The sequence below is a fragment of the Emydura macquarii genome, unplaced genomic scaffold (genome assembly GCF_026122565.2).
Source record: "Emydura macquarii macquarii isolate MOO-44397 ecotype Brisbane River unplaced genomic scaffold, CSIRO-AGI_Emac_v2 contig_1253, whole genome shotgun sequence".
Classification (NCBI taxonomy): domain Eukaryota; kingdom Metazoa; phylum Chordata; order Testudines; family Chelidae; genus Emydura; species Emydura macquarii.
In genome coordinates, this window is record NW_027131390.1 from 73,394,992 (window position 1) to 73,412,699 (window position 17,708).

A 17,708-nucleotide genomic window follows, 5' to 3' on the forward strand; every position below is an offset into this window, starting at 1 on the left:
TCGCCCCGCCCCCTGCCCGGAAGCCCCGCCCCCTGCCCCGGAAGCTTGGGCCCGGCCTGGCCTAGTGGCGCAGAGCGACTCGAGCGGGCGGCCCGACTCGGCTCTGCCGCCGCCGCCGCCGCCGCCATGGGGAAATCCTTCGCCAACTTCATGTGCAAGAAGGACTTTCACCCCGCCTCCAAATCCAACATCAAAAAGGTGAGCGGGGCAGGACCGGACCGGACCGGGCCTCGCCTCCATCCCCCTCTGCCCCTGGCCGAGCCGCCGACCCCCAGCAGCTCCTCTGCCCCCCCCCCCCCCCCCCCGGCCAGAGCCGCCGACCCCCGGTACCACCCTTCCCACCCCCCCCCCCCAGCCGCCGACCCCCAATACCACCCTGCTCCCCCCATCCCGGCCCCGCCTGGCCAGAGCCGCCGACCCCCGGTATCACTCTTCTCCCTACCCACTCTTCCTATCGCCCAGCCAGAGCCTCCATCCCCCTTCAGATTTTGATTGGCTTGAGAAGTGAGTGTATTTCAAAGTATTTTTAAAAAGAAGAAAAAAAAAGAGGGTTCAGAGCCAATTCAGGCTGTCACAGGTGGGTTTACAACACATCAAGTAGCTGCCTAGGATAGATTTTCACACTGGGGCGGTATCAGCAGTAGGTGCACTTAACTGGTGTAGGATACCGGTATACTATGTTGGCAAAGCACTCCTGGTGTGGGTGTTAGTATACTTTGTTATACTAACAAAGCTGTAATTTGTTCTGGTTTAGTAAAACTTCTCTTTATGAGTGAAACAAGCTATACTGCTAAAAGCCCATATAGCCTTTACAGCTGTGTCTACACTACCCACCACTGGCTGACTTAGCTGTGCTGGCAGAAGTCTGGAGTGTAGACTTTTCCCAGGTTTGTCTATACATAAACATTACTCTGGATTGAGGTAGGGTTTGAATTTAATCAGAATAACTGTTCCAGAATATCTCCAGGTGTGGCCACTCCTATTTTAGAATAAGAGCGCCTTTTTCTGGTTTAGTTTAATCCACAATGAGGCCTGGTCTACATTACGAAATTAGGTCAGTATAACTAAGGCCTGTCTACACTTGTGATTACGCTGGCAAAATTTATATTGCTGGTGTGGTAGGTCACACCCTTGAGCAACAAATATATGTTGGCATAACCACAAGTGTAGACAAGGCCTAAATGACTCAGAAGTGTGAAAAATCCACACCCCTGAGTAAAGCAGTTAATCCAATTCTTGATGTAGACAACTCTCGGTCAACAGGAGAATTGTCCTGTCAATCTAGATACCACCACCTCTTGTTGAGGTGAATTACCTACGGTGATAGGAGAAGCTCTCTGGTCGGCATAGATAGCGTTGCTAGAATGGTGCAGCTGCAGCTGTGCTGCTGTAGCATTTTAAGTATAGACAAGTAGTAAGAGTGATCATGCATTGTGTAGCTAGCTATTCCAAAATAAATCCATATGTAGCCAAACCCTTATTTTGCGTTAATTGTTTGCCAATTAACTCACGGTAGTTAACACATGCAAAGGCTGTTCTGGACATCTGTGTTTTTAATGAACATTTGGGGAGCATTGAGACTAGCCTTTACAAATATGTTAACTACCTTGAGTTAATAGAGGGGCTGGAGTCTTTAGGTTATGCAAACCTTGGGGGTGGGTTATAGCATATCAAAGGCAGGTCCTAATCTTGGCTCTAATCTACAAACATATGACAGGACCACATTAGTAAATCTCTCTGCATGATCAGGTCCCTTATTTTAAGAGACTCTTAAAATAATATCTTGCATAGATATATAGAAGTTGGAAACACGTTCTTGATTTCTGCATTTCTTAAACACGAGATTGTGATTTAACTGCATTTTCAGTTAACAATTTATTGCTAGCTAATTTACTGTTTCATTGAGAGAAGGAATGTAGTAAGATTTTGCTGTGAGATTAATTTGCATCTACAAATCAATGTATGATGAGTATAAAATATCTGGTTCTTCAAGTGCTTGCTCATGTCCATTCCATTGTTGGTGTGTGAGCGCCTTCATGCACGGTTACCGGAACTTTTTTCCCTTTATCAGTACCCGTTGGGCTGGCTTCGGCGCCCTTGGAGCCCTGCACACATGCTGTGGTATATGAGGCGCTGCCGACCTTACGCCCCCTCAGTTCCTTCTTTCCGTCGGCACCGGCCCCACCTCCGCACCGGACTTCTTCCTCTCCGTCAAGGAAGAAGCAGCGCACAGAGTGGGGTCGCTCCCCTGCACCGTCTAAGAAAGCGGGGTCGAGCACGGGACCGCACCGAAGCCAGACAGTGGAGACTTGGTCGCCGCCGGACCCTATGTCTCCAACCAGAGAGCTACTTCCGACTCCTGGGAGTGGGAATGCGTCTCTACACCTGCAGGCACCATCGACACCAGAGGCATCGGACCTTGTTGGCCTTGCCCACACTGCCCCCACCCCGGTCTCCATCCAGAGAGAAGGAGCCAGTGTCGCAGGGGAAACTCGCGTTGGGACCCCCTGATTCGCTCAGGCAATCCCCGGAGCGGAGAGGAAGATCTCCAACAACCCAGTCGCCCCAGGTGGAGAGGTCGACATGGCGCTGTTCCCCCAGAAGTCGCTCCAGATCACAGTCACCGGAGTATCCTGCATCGGCGGGGCATGGAGCGAGGTCGCCCTCCCGGCACTGGTCACGATCCCTGTCACCGGGTGAAGTTGGCTCCAGGGGGCGGTGCCTGTCTGGGTCGCTTGCAGGAGGCCGCTTCCCAGAGGGAAGTCGATACTGCTCCCGCTTCCCAGCACTGAGGAATTCACCTGCACCATTGCGGCACAGAACCCGATCGCCAGAGGCTGACTCGGCACCGAGAGGGAAGCGATGTCATAAGTCATCACTGCCCAGGCGCTGCTCTAGTTCACAGTTGGAGCATGGTTCCCCGCGTCGGCATCGGTTGTGGCACCGGCACCAGGTCTCGTCATCATCACGATCGACAACGCCGAGAGATTGTTCTCCAGAGCGCCAGAGCACCCACAGATTGGGTCATCACTCCCCCACCACTCGGCACCGTGCAGCTGGACCCTCCGAGACAGCCCCACCATGGTTGTCTGACAGTGAGTCGGTGTCCTCTCGAGAGGACGGCCACCGGGCGAGTCGTTGCCACCAGCAAAAGATGCTAGAGCACCCTTCAGCTCAGGCAGCTCCAGGATGGCCCCAGGGGCAGTGGCCACCCCAATGGCTGTATTGGGTACCCTGGGGGTTTCCAGTCGGGCCAGGTCTGCAGGCATTCCGGTCATCTGAGGTGCAGTCTGCACCACCAGTGCCAGAGAAAGGCCATCATTGGGCCTCTGATGATGATTTGGACCCCCAGGAAGGGACTTCAGTTGGGGCCCCTTGTCAGCGGGAAGGGATGCCACCACCCACCATGCCCCTCCAGTCATCCTCCTCTTCCCCAGATGAGGCGGTCATCCAGGGACACTCGGTGCCCGTAGATGATTTCAGGGCATATCAAGAACTTCTCAAGAGGGTGGCATCCAACTTGGGGTTGGAGGCAGAGGAGTTGAAAGATGTGTCAGACAGTCTCTTTAATGTCTTGGCAGCGGCCGCCCCAGCCCAGGTTGCTCTCCCTATGCATGAGGGAGTATTGAAGATAGCGAAGGCCCTGTGGCAGACCCCTTCATCAGTAGCTCCAACCTCTAAAGGGGTTGAGAAAAAATATTATGTCCCGGCCAAAGGATTTGAGTTCCTTTTCACCCACCCTTCTCCCAGTACCATGGTGGTAGATGCAGCAAACCAGCGAGACAGACAGGGACAGCCCGCTTCCACACCAAAAAATAAAAAGAACAAGAAATTGGACCTGTTCGGGAGAAAGGTTTATTCGACAGCAAGCCTGCAGTTTCGAATTGCCAATCAGCAGGCTCTCCTGGCCAGGTACAACTTCAATCTCTGGGACTCGCTAAAGCGCTTTGTGGATGCTTTGCCCCAGGACCAGGCGCTGGACTTTAGTATCATCCTGGAGGAGGGTATCATGGTGGCCAGAGCAGTGCTGCAGGCGTCTTCGGACGCAGTAGATTCAGCGGGCAGAGCCATGGCCTCCGCCATCTGCATGCGCAGATGCTCATGGTTGCAATCCTCGGGTCTGTCCCAGGAGATCCAACAGTCCATTCAGGACCTCCCCTTCGATGGCTCAGCCTTGTTTTCAGACCAGACGGATGCAAAGTTGCATGGTCTGAAAGACTCGAGGGCCACGCTCCGCTCCTTGGGTCTTTATACACCCCAGACCTCTAGATGCCAGTTCCGTCCTCAGGGTCAGCAACAACAGGGGTACCAGCCACAGCAGTTCATGCCCTACAGACAGAGGGACAGAAATAGGGGGTCTAGGAGACGTCAACCGATGCGAGGGTCCTCAGCCCCCCAGCAAGAGTCATCTAGGCGATCCAGTAATCAAAGGAGGCCATTTTGAAGGTGCGCCTGAGGTTGGCATTCCAGCCTGTTCCCTGGATCCCTCCCATCCCTTCTTGAACTGTCTAGCTCTCTTCCTGTCCAAATGGGCCAAGGTCACTTCGGATCGCTGGATCCCTGGCATAGTTTCGGCAGGTTATGCCCTCCAGTTTGTTTCTACCCCTCCCAACAACCCTCCCTCCCCGTCCCTCTTCAGGGACCCCTCTCATGAGCAACTCCTCATGCAAGAGGTAAAGACCCTTCATAGTCTGAGGGTTGTAGAAGGGGTTCCACCAGACATGAGGGGAAAAGGGTTTTACTTGAGGTACTTTCTCATCCCCAAAGCAAAAGGGTGCCAAAGACCTATACTAGATCTGTGTCGTCTCAACAAATATCTCAAGAGACTGAAATTTCGCATGGTCTCCCTTGCCTCCATCATCCCCTCCCTGGATCCAGGAGACTGGTATGCCACTCTCAACCTAAAGGACACATACTTCCACATTTCTATCTTCCCCAGCCCCAGGCATTTTCTCTGTTTCGTGGTAGCTGGCTCCCACTACCAGTTTGCAGCGTTGCCCTTTGGTCTTTTCTCATCCCCGAGGATGTTTACTAAATGTATGGCAGTGGTGGCGGCACACCTGAGGCGCAAAGGGGTCCAAATTTTCCCCTACCTGGATGACTGGCTAATCAAGGGCAAGTCCAGGGCCCAGGTCCAGAACAATGTAGATCTGACGTGCACCACATGCTGCCAGCTGGGCCTGCTAATAAACGAATAGATGTCCACATTAACTCCGGTGCAGCGGATAGAGTTCATCAGGGTGGTCCTGGATGCTTCCCAAGACAGAGCTTTCCTACCCCAGCCACGCTTCGAGGCAATGTCTGCCATCATTACTTGCCTGCACATCTGCCTGATGACAACAGCCTGACACTGTCTGCAGCTATTAGGCCACATGGCGATCTACACTTACATGGTGAGGCTGGCTCGCCTAAGGCTCAGACCACTTCAGTTGTGGCTGGCCTTGGTTTATGCCCAGAGCAGACATTCCCTGGACCAGATGGTCATAGTCCCCCCACCAGATCCCTGCCACACTAGAGTGGTGGCAGAGCCCCCAGGCACTGTTGAGGGGTGTGCCATTCGAGGAGCTAGTCCCCTCGGTAACTCTGGTATTGGATGCCTAGGACTTAAGGTGGGGGGCCCAGATCAGTACCAACCTCGGCACATAACAGCCATGTATTATATCAACAGGCAGTGGGGAGCCCGTTCCTCAGCCCTCTGCAAGGAAGCCATTTGTCTGTGGGACCTGGTGGTGAGGCACAATTTTCACATAATAGTCTCACCTTCCGGGAGTGAGGAAGGATGAGGTGGACTGCCTCAGCATGTTGTTCTTATCCCACCACGACTGGTCACTGCATCCAGGTGTGGTCTCTATGATTTTCCAATGGTGGGGCTCTCACCAGATGGACCTGTTTGTGTCGGCATGGAACAAGAAATGCCCACAGTTCTGCTCCCTCTGTGGTCTGGAGGCTGGGTTGCTCTCTGACGCCTTCCTTCTGCAGTGGTTGGGGAGTTTCATGTACACATTTCTGCACATTCCTCTCCTTCACAAAATTCTGCTGAAAATCAAGAGGGACAAGGCAGACGTTATCTTATTTGCACCGACCTGGCCACTCCAGCACTGGTTCAGCATGCTGCTGGATCTCTCGATCATCCCTCTGCTGGAGCTTCTGAGATGGCATGATCTCCTGTCCCAGGCTCACAGTCGTTTATTCACCAGGACCTGGACTCCCAACACCTCACTGCGTGGAGGCTCCATGTCTGAGCGCAGACAAGCGAGCCTGTTTGGCGAAAGTCCAGCAAATCCTGCTGGGTAGCAGGAAACCTTCTATGCAGATTGTGTATTGGGTTAAATGGAAGCGATTTACCTGTTGGGCAGAGTCCCAGGGATTTCGCCTGGGTTCTCACTGATGTTGCAGTGTCAGTTGAAGAGAGAGATTGAGCCGGGTGGAGTGATAAGGAGCGTTTATTTGGTTACAGCTTCTAATCTGCCCATTCCTCTTTGTCACACGCGTCCAACAAAGTGAGCCCCGAATTCACTACTTTACAACATTTTATCTAAAATAATATGTAAATACACACACTTCTACAGTGCCCCATAAAACCCCTATTTGGTAATATAAATGATTATAAAATGAATATTAATGGCTAGGGGAGGCGTATAATCATACCTGCCCCTGATTGTTAAAACTTGCATGGCATGTGCATTCTTACTATAAATTTAACAAACTAGCAACAAGGGAAGAACCAGAGGTTTGGGAAAGAAAAGATAACACTCTTCTTACTACATTCTTTGCCCAGATGATAGGAAGGAATGAAAGGGAGAAGATAGCCTACTTATATTACACCCTCGTTACCATGGTACCTATCGGATAGGTCTGCCCTGCTCCAGCCACTGCTAGAAAGTTGCCCTGATTTGCTTCCTCTGTGCCTAACTTCAAGGCTAGAAAGTTGCTGTGGTTTACTTCCCCCCCCCTTCCCCCCCCCAAAAAAAAAAAAAAAAAAAAAACTTAAGGCTAGAAAAGTGTTTGTGGTTTGCACATGATTATTGCTTGCGTAGTACATGGCTTTTTCAGCCCAAGTCAGGGGTCCTACGGAGGACAGTTCATGTCCAAAGCCTGGGCCTAACCCCCAACCCCCCAGGAATGTGGCCCAGCACTGACCTCTTTTTGTCCCCGCACCCACATGCCCCCACTTTTTATTCTGATATATCTAGGGGCTGCAGAGTACGTACCTCATACTGCAGGGCCATTACCTGGTGTCGCAAAGCCCTATTAGCAGCACGTTGCATGAGCCAAGAAAGCATCCATAGGCCCAACACAAACAATAGAATTGCTCCAGTTGCTCCTAATCCTAAAAAGATGACCTTTTTTACTCCTTCCAAGGCGTCCATTACCCCTAAATGACAAAGGAAGTCCCAGGTGAAGCATTCTTTTCAACCGATGTTTAAATGGCATAATAGGTTGTACCACGCACATAAGCTGTCCCATTGGGTGCTCGCTTGCTCCCCATCTGCTAACTGGATAAGTGAAATGTTCTTATGCAAAGATAAAATATGTGTAGCGAGGGTGTGGCCACGTTGTAGCAGGTCACTCACTTGGGTGTTATCATGGAAGGCTATTAAAACCACTTTAAGAGCATCCTGTATTTTTTTCAGAGCCTGAACTGTATCTGCGATTTGTTGGGATGGCTGGCCCCAGAGGTCCCACTGGGATATATACGCGTTTTTGACAATTTGTCCCAAAATATTGAGGGTCTCCCGGGTGCCATTACACCACCCCGTTATCCGTAGTCCCTTGGTCCCTGGATCCAGGATCCAACACATGTCACTTCCCGCTTCTGGCTTTTTCTTTTTCCCTTTAACAATGGTTATGTTGCACCCTCCCCTTACACACCGTATCTCTCCCTCCTGCAGCCACATACTCTCTGAGACTTTATACTCTGTTTCTGGGGGGTTGGAGAGTAGCATTTGAGTGACCCCTCCCTTTAACCACCACTCCCCCCCACTTTTGTGGAATTGAGATTCCCAATACCAAGAAAAATCAAGCATATGATTACCCTGAGTTACCACCCCCACCCTGTCAGATGATTTCCATCGTCCCCACTAGCCCTTTCCTCCCACTGCAATAACTGGGCAAATAGATACCTTAGCCACCCACAACAACTCGCGAGAATTTCCATTCACAAACAGACAAATCACATTCTCCCCCGCCCCTCCCCCCCCCCAACATGGTTCATTTTGTTCCGTGCGAGTCATTGACAGTTAGTCCACGGGGAGCTGAGTTCATACGTATAAGAAAAGAATTAAACGTGGCCTGTCCCAAGTGACAGTGGGCCATTGTTTGTGCCGTCACGGCGAGCTGTCCCACTCCGATGACTCCCCTGTGGGTTTCTACAGTGAGGTTGAAGATTGCTTGATGAAGTTGGTTGGCAATGTTGGTAGTATACTGAACAGCTTTACCGTGGAGATACAGTGATGAGTCTAATGCTTGCAGCAGAATTGGGGGTAGGAACTCCGGATGTACGGATGCTGCGCGCTTAGTATGGAATGGGGTGTTTACAACAAACATCCGAAGGCCTTCGGAGTGTTGGGGTTCCCAGGTTGCGCAGAGCGGCATGGTACAACCCACGTTCCAATCCTGGAGGTCTGAGTGAAAATTTACTTGCTCCCTCCCCCCCCACCTTCCCAGGTTCACATTGCGAGTGGTCAATCACCCAGGGACCATTCCCTATGGGTGCAGCAGCTGCATTTCGTGTTGGCAAAGGGGCCTTCGTAAAACGAGTGAATCCCTTACCTCCACTTGATGTCATGCACAGGATTTGCCAAAACTGGCTGGGCCACAGATATACCCATCCCCAAATTCGTCCTGCCCCAATACGCTCCAGTTTCCATTTATTTAATTGATTTGCATACAGGTCAGTTCGAATACTGTCATGGACTGACCAATTTTCCAAGTGATATCAAATAATGCCCTCCCAATCTGTCGGTTCAGAGATGGCCAGGGACCAGTCAGTTTGCCAGGTATGGAAATCAGTAAAGTTTGGCCACCAGTGATTTAGTCCCTGGACTTTACATACCGCAGGCAAATCAAGGCAGGAGGAGGTGGAAAGATAAGTAGATGTTAACACCAAGGGCTCCAGACACGCGGCACAGAATGAGGCAAGGAAGAGTCCTGATACCCTGTTACATTTATTGTCCAAATACGGTAGGGGATTCTAGGACTGGGACAATTCCAAGTGAGGCCCGGTCCACCCCGAATTGGCGAAGGGAGGGTCACCCAAACCCTTCACAATCCCAGTATTGGCATGTCCCTGCTTCACTTCTTTGGGAATTACCAAACCACAGTGCATGTAGGGATGTATTCCATTGGTGACGGACCGCTAAGGAGTTATCTTGCAACACAGAAGTTAAGCTTACCAATTCCACCCACTCACATGCAATAGATTGGTTATAGATATCAGGCCATACTCCAAACTGCACAGGGACTGGAAGGAGTGGATTTGAGGCAGCCGTACAATTGCAGGTGCTTTCAGGTAGGGGCCATAGGATAGAAGTTGGTTTGATGTCCACAGTCAGAGCTGAACCCAGAGAAAGGTTGGCAAACAGGCCCAGCAGCCAAACACAAGTTTCTGCGATATAAAAAACAGCCCTTAGGCCTTCGTTAGCTTCACCTGTATCCTTAACTAGTGGCTGGGGCCTAGAAGATAAACAAATTTGTGGCCCATGTACCCCCAATGCTGCCCTTCAGAAGTTAGGCGGAACAGGCACGGGCCTCACTGGTCAGCCACCAAATACGGGCCCTTCCAATGGGATGGGGAAAAAGGTGGAGACCTGGTTGCTGATACATGACCAGATTACCAGCCTTGATGGAATCAAAACTGGGCTTGTGCTTAGGATCCGCCCAAAGGCAAACCTGTTGAGCCCTCGTTTCGTCTTCGCGAGCTGCAGCTTGTTGTATGGCCCGCACATGATTCACATGGGCTGTGACCCACTCCTCTATTTGACGCTTTCTTGTAGGTTCTGGGGAACCAGGGTAAGAAGCTGTTCCCATCTCATCATTTCAGATCTGAACAGGATTGAGTACGGACTGTGTCCAGTACCCTTACTGGGTTGGGCCCGGATTCTCATAAGAATGAGGGGAACCTACTGATCTCAGTTAGTTTCCCCAAGATGAACACCTTTTCGCAGCTCCTCCTTTAAGAATCGGTTCATGCACTCGACTTGGCTTGCAGATGATATGGGATGTGCCAATTTTGCTGGACCCCGATTACCTTAAGAACGTTTTTTAGTACTGATAATATAAAGGCAGGCCTATTATCAGAATCCAGAACCCGTGGGACTCCCCCACCAGGTAAAAACCTCATTTACCAAGATTTGTGCTGTCTGCTCTGTTGTTTGGGGATGCGTGGGGAAGGCCTCCACCCAGCAACTGAAGGCGTCCACTATCACCAACAAAAAGCAGTGTCCCCGTGGAGTTCAGGTGGGGACTGACATAATCGATTTGAATACGAGTCCAAGGTCCCTCTGTGCCCTGCCGTTGTAATGGGCCCTGATTATGGGGGGCCTGTGGCTTGTGTCGGGCACACTGCAGACATCCTGCTAAATGCTGTTCAAGGTCGAATTTTTTGGTGGGCCACCACCCCAATTGGCTAAGGGTATGGCTGGCCTCAGGGAGGGCAGGGTGGCCCCCTACTTCTGATCCATGGACTCATCTTAATAAGGCCTTTTGATCAGTTTTGGGAATGTAAGGGACTGGCCCAGAGGTTTCCATTTTGACCCAGATCCCCTGTATCTGCTCCAATCCAGCGGGTTTGCTGTCCTCAGAGTCCCAGTCCTCCTGATAGTTCCGATATGATGACGCCCAATCCTGCAGCTGGGTCTTGGAACAGGTTTGCACAGCCGCCACCTGATCAAGGGACTTGGATGGCAGGGTTGGAAAGGACAGCAGGGGGGCCTCTGCCCGCTTGGCTGCCTGGTCCGCTTTGGCATTTCCTGCAGCCCCAAAACCTGATTTTCGATGAGCCTTGACCTTGATTAGCTTAACAGATATCCCCTGGGTTTCCTCCCAAATGGCTCTCCAGATGTGAGCATGCTGCATCTGTTGTCTGGAAGAATCCCAGAATTGGTGCATTGCCCACCAGGCGAGCAAATTGACAGCTCTCTGGAACACATAATCGCTGTCTGTCACCAGGGTGACTGAATTCCATGAATGAGGCCTACGGCCATCCATAGAGCCACGGCCTCAGCAAATTGTGCCCCGCCTCTCCCCAGGAAGCCCTACTGACCAGGTGGACCAGGAAGTGACTACCCACACTGCCGTGATGCAGGGGGAGCCGCTCACACTTCCATCAGTGTACCACAGCACGTCTCCCTCCTTAAGCTGCTCAGGTCTGATCTCTCAAAATGGGTTTGAGGGAAGTGACAGAGCGCTCAATAAGCAGTCGTGTGGTTCCCCTGGGTTGACCAGTCCTGAAAGGTCAAGTACCTGGCCCTTAATTGGTTCCACTGTGATATTATGGTTCCTCAGGGCCATTGACCATCACTCCACCCACGTGTCAGGTACCCCTTCCTTCAGCAGTTCCCCCGATCGCAAAAGGCAACCCAGGGAATGGGCAGACCTAATAACAACTTCCCCCCCTCCCCCCCCCAACAAGATTCTTGAACTTTTGCAAAGCTCAATACATACTGAGGATTGCCCATTCACAAGGTCCAAACTTTAGTTCCACCGAGGAGAGCAGGCGGGAAGCATAAGCCACGACCTGGACCTGGACCCCAGTTTGCTGGCACGTGACTGCCATCAACATGTCTTCGAGAGCATGTGGGTAAATTACCAGGGGTTTGGTAGGGTCCATTTTCACTAAAGTGGGGGCATTGTATTGTATTGTAGAAGCTGGTACCCTCAGGTGGGGGTACCTGCTTCAGCACCCGTGCTAGGAACTGTTGGAACAGTGTGGGGGCATTGTGGTACCCCTGGGGAAGAACCGCCCTCCAGTACTGTTGCCCCTCCCAGGTGAATACAGTTTTCCATTGATCCTTTGGAGCCAGGGGAACAGACCAAAAGCCATTAGACACATCCAAAACCGAAAACCATTTCATGTGTGGCGATAACTTGGAAATTAATTCGGGGTACAGGGAAACCACTGGCATCAGGGGCAGGGTAACCTTATTGAGTCCCTGGTAGTCGATCGTTCATCAGGACCCATCGGGCTTTTTGACCGGCCAGAGTGGGGCACTCGTCCTGGACACTGTGACCTGTAGTAATCTCCATTCCAGGAATATGGCCACAACCTGTGTGATGGTGTCAGCGCTTTCCCTTGGAGTGGGGTAAGGCATTATACATGGGGAGTCCGGTCCTTCATTTGTTACTGGGCCCACATTAAGCCGTCCGCACTCGAGATTGTCCTGCATCCAAACCTTCCATTCCTCCCAACCAGGGGGGACCATAAAAGGTTTCATTCCCTTACAGGGACGGATTGCCCCGCACACATCCACCGAATGAACTGTTCCCGTACCCGGGCTGTGCAACCAAAGCCGACCATTAGCCATATCAATTGTACAGCCTTGGAGGATGGGCATTCCCACAATGTTAAGAGCCAAATGGGGTCCCACCGCCCAGGTACCGCGAACATGGTGGCCTGAGGAAGCCTCCTCGAACCATGCTGGTAGTAGCATAGCACTCTGAAAAGTTCCTGCCGCCCCTGGAATTGAATGACTTGTCCCCCTTTGGGGGGGTTATTTTGACAAACCAAATTGAGAATAGACCCTCTATCTACCAAGAAGGTGGCACAATCCCCTTGGCCCACCCTTCTTTGGATGATGAGGCGGCCAAGGCGGTCCGAGGTAAGGGGCCAAAATCTTGAACCTGCCAACTGCTGGCACCCCTAAACCCAATTGGGTTGCCCTTCTGGGGCACCCATAGCGCATACCTGGGGTTTAGTGCCGAGTTTAGCCATCTGACAAGCAAAACACTCTGACAGGTGGGCAAAGTTATTTTTCCCACACCCCAGGCAGATCCAGTCACCCGGGCGAGGGCTGGGCGGATTTTTATTTTGCACTGCCCCTCCAGGTAGCTTAGGCGCCTGCTGGGCCTTAAGCTTCTGTATCTCTTCCTGCAACCGCCGGTTGCTGTCTTGCCCCCCTGTAACCATGTCTGGTTCCACCAGTCCCGAGAGATCCTCTGTTTGACGGCCTTTTTGGTGCAACCAAGTGGCGGCTGTGCTTATTAGGGCTCTCAGCTGGCCTGCCTGGAGGGGGCCATGGTGTAGCTCCAAATGGTCCTTAATTCAGAAGGCAGGACCAAAACCTGTGCCTCCAACAGTTTGGTACCCTGTCCCTTTCTGGCCGGCATCAGCCATCCGTTTGACAAGGGGGATTCCCAGACTCTTGTCCACACTTGAATGCGGTGAATAGCCTCCATCGGGTGTTCTTTGAGTAGGGGGCTGCAATTTTGAGAGACCGGCAGTTAAGCTATGAATCCCAAAAACTGTAGCCACTAAATCAGAAGCGATGGCCTGATACTCTCGATCCCGTGTCTGAATACAGGAGGCGAGGGATCCCAGAACTGTGTCCCACACTCTTGGAACATCAGCCACCTCCAGAGTTTCCAATGCCCTTTCCATCCCCACCAACCAGGTGAGGAAGAGGTTAAAAACCCTTGGCATGGATCAGCTCCTGGCTCAGAGCTGCTCTTTCAGGGGGGTCCAAGATAGACACTATGATTTCCTGCTGGGCATTCCCTGCCAAAGCTGGAGTGTGTGTGTCCGTGTCCTCGGGGGGTAGTAAACCGCTACAGCGGACTAGGTCACAGGGAATAGCAACATTAGTAGCCATTATGATGGTCTTGGCCGTAACCAGGCAAACGGGGGTTCACCCACTGCCTCATATGAGGGGGGAGCAGAAGGGGAAAGGGTTGACAGGGAAGGATATGGGGTGGGAGCACTGCTTTCCTCAACCCAGGGAGATCAGGCATGGAAGGAGGGGCTGCTGTCAAACTGCTTCTTTTAGCCAAAGCAGCTTCAGCTTGAAGGGCCCGATTCTTCCATTCCTGTGCAGAGGAAATTCCTGCCGTTAACCCCTGCAGCACATAGCTTTCTTCCTCCCTTTGGAGGCTTTTGTACTACTCAAGGTGTCCTCCATCCACTTTAAACAGGCTCCCCATGAATCCGGAGCCCCCACGGGAGGGAGGAATGGACTCCTCTCCTTTTCCACCCAGTGGTCCAACCAGGACCGCACCATAGGAGCTGAACTGAATGGAACACTGCACTTACCCGCTTCCATGTTGGGGAGATCAGTCCCAAACCCTGGCACCCTGCTCGCTGCGCCAAAATGTTGCAGGGTTGGTCGAAGAGAGAGATTGAGCCGGGTGGAGTGATAAGGAGAGTTTATTCGGTTACAGCTTCTAATCCGCCTGTTCCTCTTTGTCATGCGTGTCCAACAAAGTGAACCCCGAATTCATTACTTTACAACATTTTATCTAAAATAATATGTAAATATACATACTTTTACAATGCCCCATAAAACCCCTATTTGATAATATAAATAATTATAAAATTAATATTAATGGCTAGGGGAGGCATATAATTGTACCCGCCCTTGTTTGTTATTTACCACAAAAGTTGAGTGGCATATGCATTCTTACTATAAATTTAACAAACTATCAACAAGGGAAGAACCAGAGGTCTGGGAAAGAAAAGATAACACTCTTCTTACTACATTCTTTGTCCAGTGGGGGGGGGGGGGGGGAAGGAATTAAAGGGAGAAGATAGCCTACTTATATTACACCCTCGCTACCATGGTACCTATCGGATAGGTCTGTCCTGCTCTAGCCACTGCTAGAAAGTTGCCCTGATTTGCTCCCTCTGTCCCTAACTTCATGGCTAGAAAAATGCTGTGGTTTGCACATGATTATTGCTTGTGTAGTACGTGGCCTTTTCAGCCCAAGATAATTCGTGTCCAAAGCCTGGGCCCAACACCCAGCCCCCCAGGAATGTGGCCTAGCGCTGACATCCTTTGTCTCCGCACCCACAGCCGATGCAGGCGATTCTGGAGTACTTAGAATCATAGAGCTGGAAGGGACCTCAGGAGGTCATCTAGTCCAACCCCCTGCTCAAAGCAGGACTAACCTCAGCTAAATAATCCCAGCGAGGGTTTTGTCAAGCCGCAGCTTAAAAACCTCTAAAGATGGAGATTCCACTACCTCTCTAGGTAACCCATTCCAGTGCTTCACCACCCTCCTAGTGAAAAACTTTTTCCTAATGTCCAACCTAGATCTCCCTACTGCAATTTGAGACTGTTGCTCCTTGTTCTGTCGTCTGCCACCACTGAGAACAGCCTAGCTCCATCCTCCCTGGAACCCCCTTTCAGGTAGTTAAAGGCTGCTATCAAATCTACCCTCATTCTTCTCTTCTGCAGACTAAACAAGCCTAGTTCCCTCAGCCTCTCCTCATACGTCTTGTGCTCCAGTCCCCTAATCATTTTTGTTGCCCTCCGCTGGACTCTCTCCAACTTGTCTACATCCTTTTTGTAGCGGGGGACACAAAACTGGACACAATCCTCCAAATGCGGCCTCACCAATGCTGAATAGAGGGGAATAATCACTTCCCACGATCTGCTGACAATGCTCCTATTAATGCAGCCCAATATGCTATTAGCCTTCTTGGCAACCAAGGCACACTGCTGACTCATATCCAGCTTCTTATCCACTGTTACCCCCAGGTCCTTTTCTGCAGAACTGCTGCCTAGCTCATCAGTCCCCAGTCTGTAGCTATGTAAGGGATTCTTCCGTCCAAAGTGCAGGACTCTGCACTTGTCCTTGTTGAACCTCATCAGATTTCTTTTGGCCCAATCCTCCAGTTTGTTTAGGTCCTTCTGTATCCTATCCCTACCTTCCAGGGTATCTACCACTCCCCCTAGTTTAGTGTCATCTGCAAACTTGCTGAGGCTGCAATCTACCCCATCCTCTAGATCATTAATGAAGATGTTGAACAAAACTAGCCCCAGCACCGACCTCTGGGGCACTCCGCTTATGACTGGCTGCCAACTAGACATGGAGCCATTGATCACTACTCGTTGAGCCCTATGCTCTAGCCCAGCGGTTCTCAATCGGTGGTACGCGTACCACCGGTGGTACTTCGAAGAAAGCTGGGTGGTACGCGAGCCGTACTGCACTGCCAAATCCGCCGCCAAAAGTCGTGTCCCCTCTCCTCCCTCCCCTCCCCCCCCGCCGCTGCTTCAAAACCCCGCCGCCACTGAAAGTCCTCCCCCTTTTTTTCCCGAGTGGTACTCGGGAAAAGAAGGTTGAGAACCGCTGCTCTAGCCAGTTCTCTATCCATTTTATAGTCCATTCATCCAACCCATACTTCTTGCAGCTAAAACTCCAGGGGCTAGCCAGGGCCTCCCTGAAGATCCACCTAGTGACTATATCAGCATTCCATCAGCCTTTGGTGGGGAGATCAGTTTTCTCCCACCCTATGACAATTAGGTTCCTGAAAGGAATGGAGAAGCTCTATCTGCGGGTCTGTGACCTGGTGCCTTCCTGGGATCTCAGCCTGGTCCTCGTGGCTCACGGGGCCCCCCTTCGAGTCCTTGGCTACATGCCCTTTGCTGCTGTCATGGAAGGTGGCCTTCCTGGTGGCCATTACCTCAGCAAAGATGGTCTCTGAGATTAGGACACTGACCTCAGAGCCTCCTTATACTGTGTTCTATAAAGACAAAATTCAGTTACCTGGCCTTTCTGCCTAAGGTGGTTTCCTAATTTCATTATAACTGAGACATTTTTCTCCCCGTGTTTTTTCCCAAACCATATGGTTAAGAGGAGGAGAGGAGGTGACACATGCTAGATGTTAGACGGGTGTTAGCATTCTACATCGAGCACACGAGACCGTTCCGAAGATCTACACAACTCTGTTGCAGTGGCTGATCAGATGAAAGGCTTATCTGTTTCTGCCCAGCGCATCTCATCGTAGATAACCTGCATTCCTGCATCAGCTTCTGCTATGGGCAAGCGAAGGTGCCACTTCCGGGGATAATTACAGCCCATTTAACCAGAGCTCATGCTTCATCTACAGCCTTCCTAGCAAGAGTGCCTGTTCAAGACATCCGCAGGGCTGTACACATCTTCACGTCCCACTACACCATTGTCCAGCAGGCACAGGACGATGCAGGCTTTGGCAGAGCGGTGCTGCAAGCACCTCATCCGTAACTCCAGCTCACCTCCAAGGTATTGCTTGTGAGTCACCTACAATGGAATGGACATGAGCAAGCACTTGAAGAAGAAAAGATGGTTACTTACCTTGTAACTGTTCTTTGAGATGTGTTGCTCATGTCCATTCCATGACCCATCCCCTGTCCCTGCTGCCGGAGTTGGCGGCAAGAAGGAACTGAGGGGGCATAGGGCTGGTAGCTCCTCATGTACCACGGCATGTGTGCGTGGTTCCAGGGGGCGTCGATGCCAGCCCTTCAGATACTGGTAAAGGGAAAAGAAGTTCCGGTAACCATGCACAAAGGAGCACACACCTACAATGGAATGGACATGAGCAACACATCTCGAAGAACAACAGTTACAAGTTAAGTAACAGTCTTATTAACTGTCCACCTGAAGGATGCTTCTAACATGCAATGTAAGCCATAAAGATGAGACTTTGTATGCTGAAGCTTACAGTACAAGGTAGAAAATTGCACCAATAACAAATGATGACTCTGTGGTCTGGTCTACACTGGCCGCGGATTTTG

General features: G+C 51.2%; 1 protein-coding gene across 1 annotated transcript in view; it reads left to right on the forward strand.

Moving 5' to 3' along the window:
• Positions 1–45: 45 nt before the first annotated feature.
• CIR1 (corepressor interacting with RBPJ, CIR1) overlaps positions 46–17,708 on the forward strand; it is a 44,140-nt gene continuing 26,477 nt past the window's right edge. Inside the window, exon 1 of the mRNA XM_067549224.1 lies at positions 46–198. Coding sequence (XP_067405325.1) covers positions 127–198 — 72 coding nt within the window. The 5' untranslated portion in view covers positions 46–126. The remainder of the gene's footprint in view (positions 199–17,708) is intronic.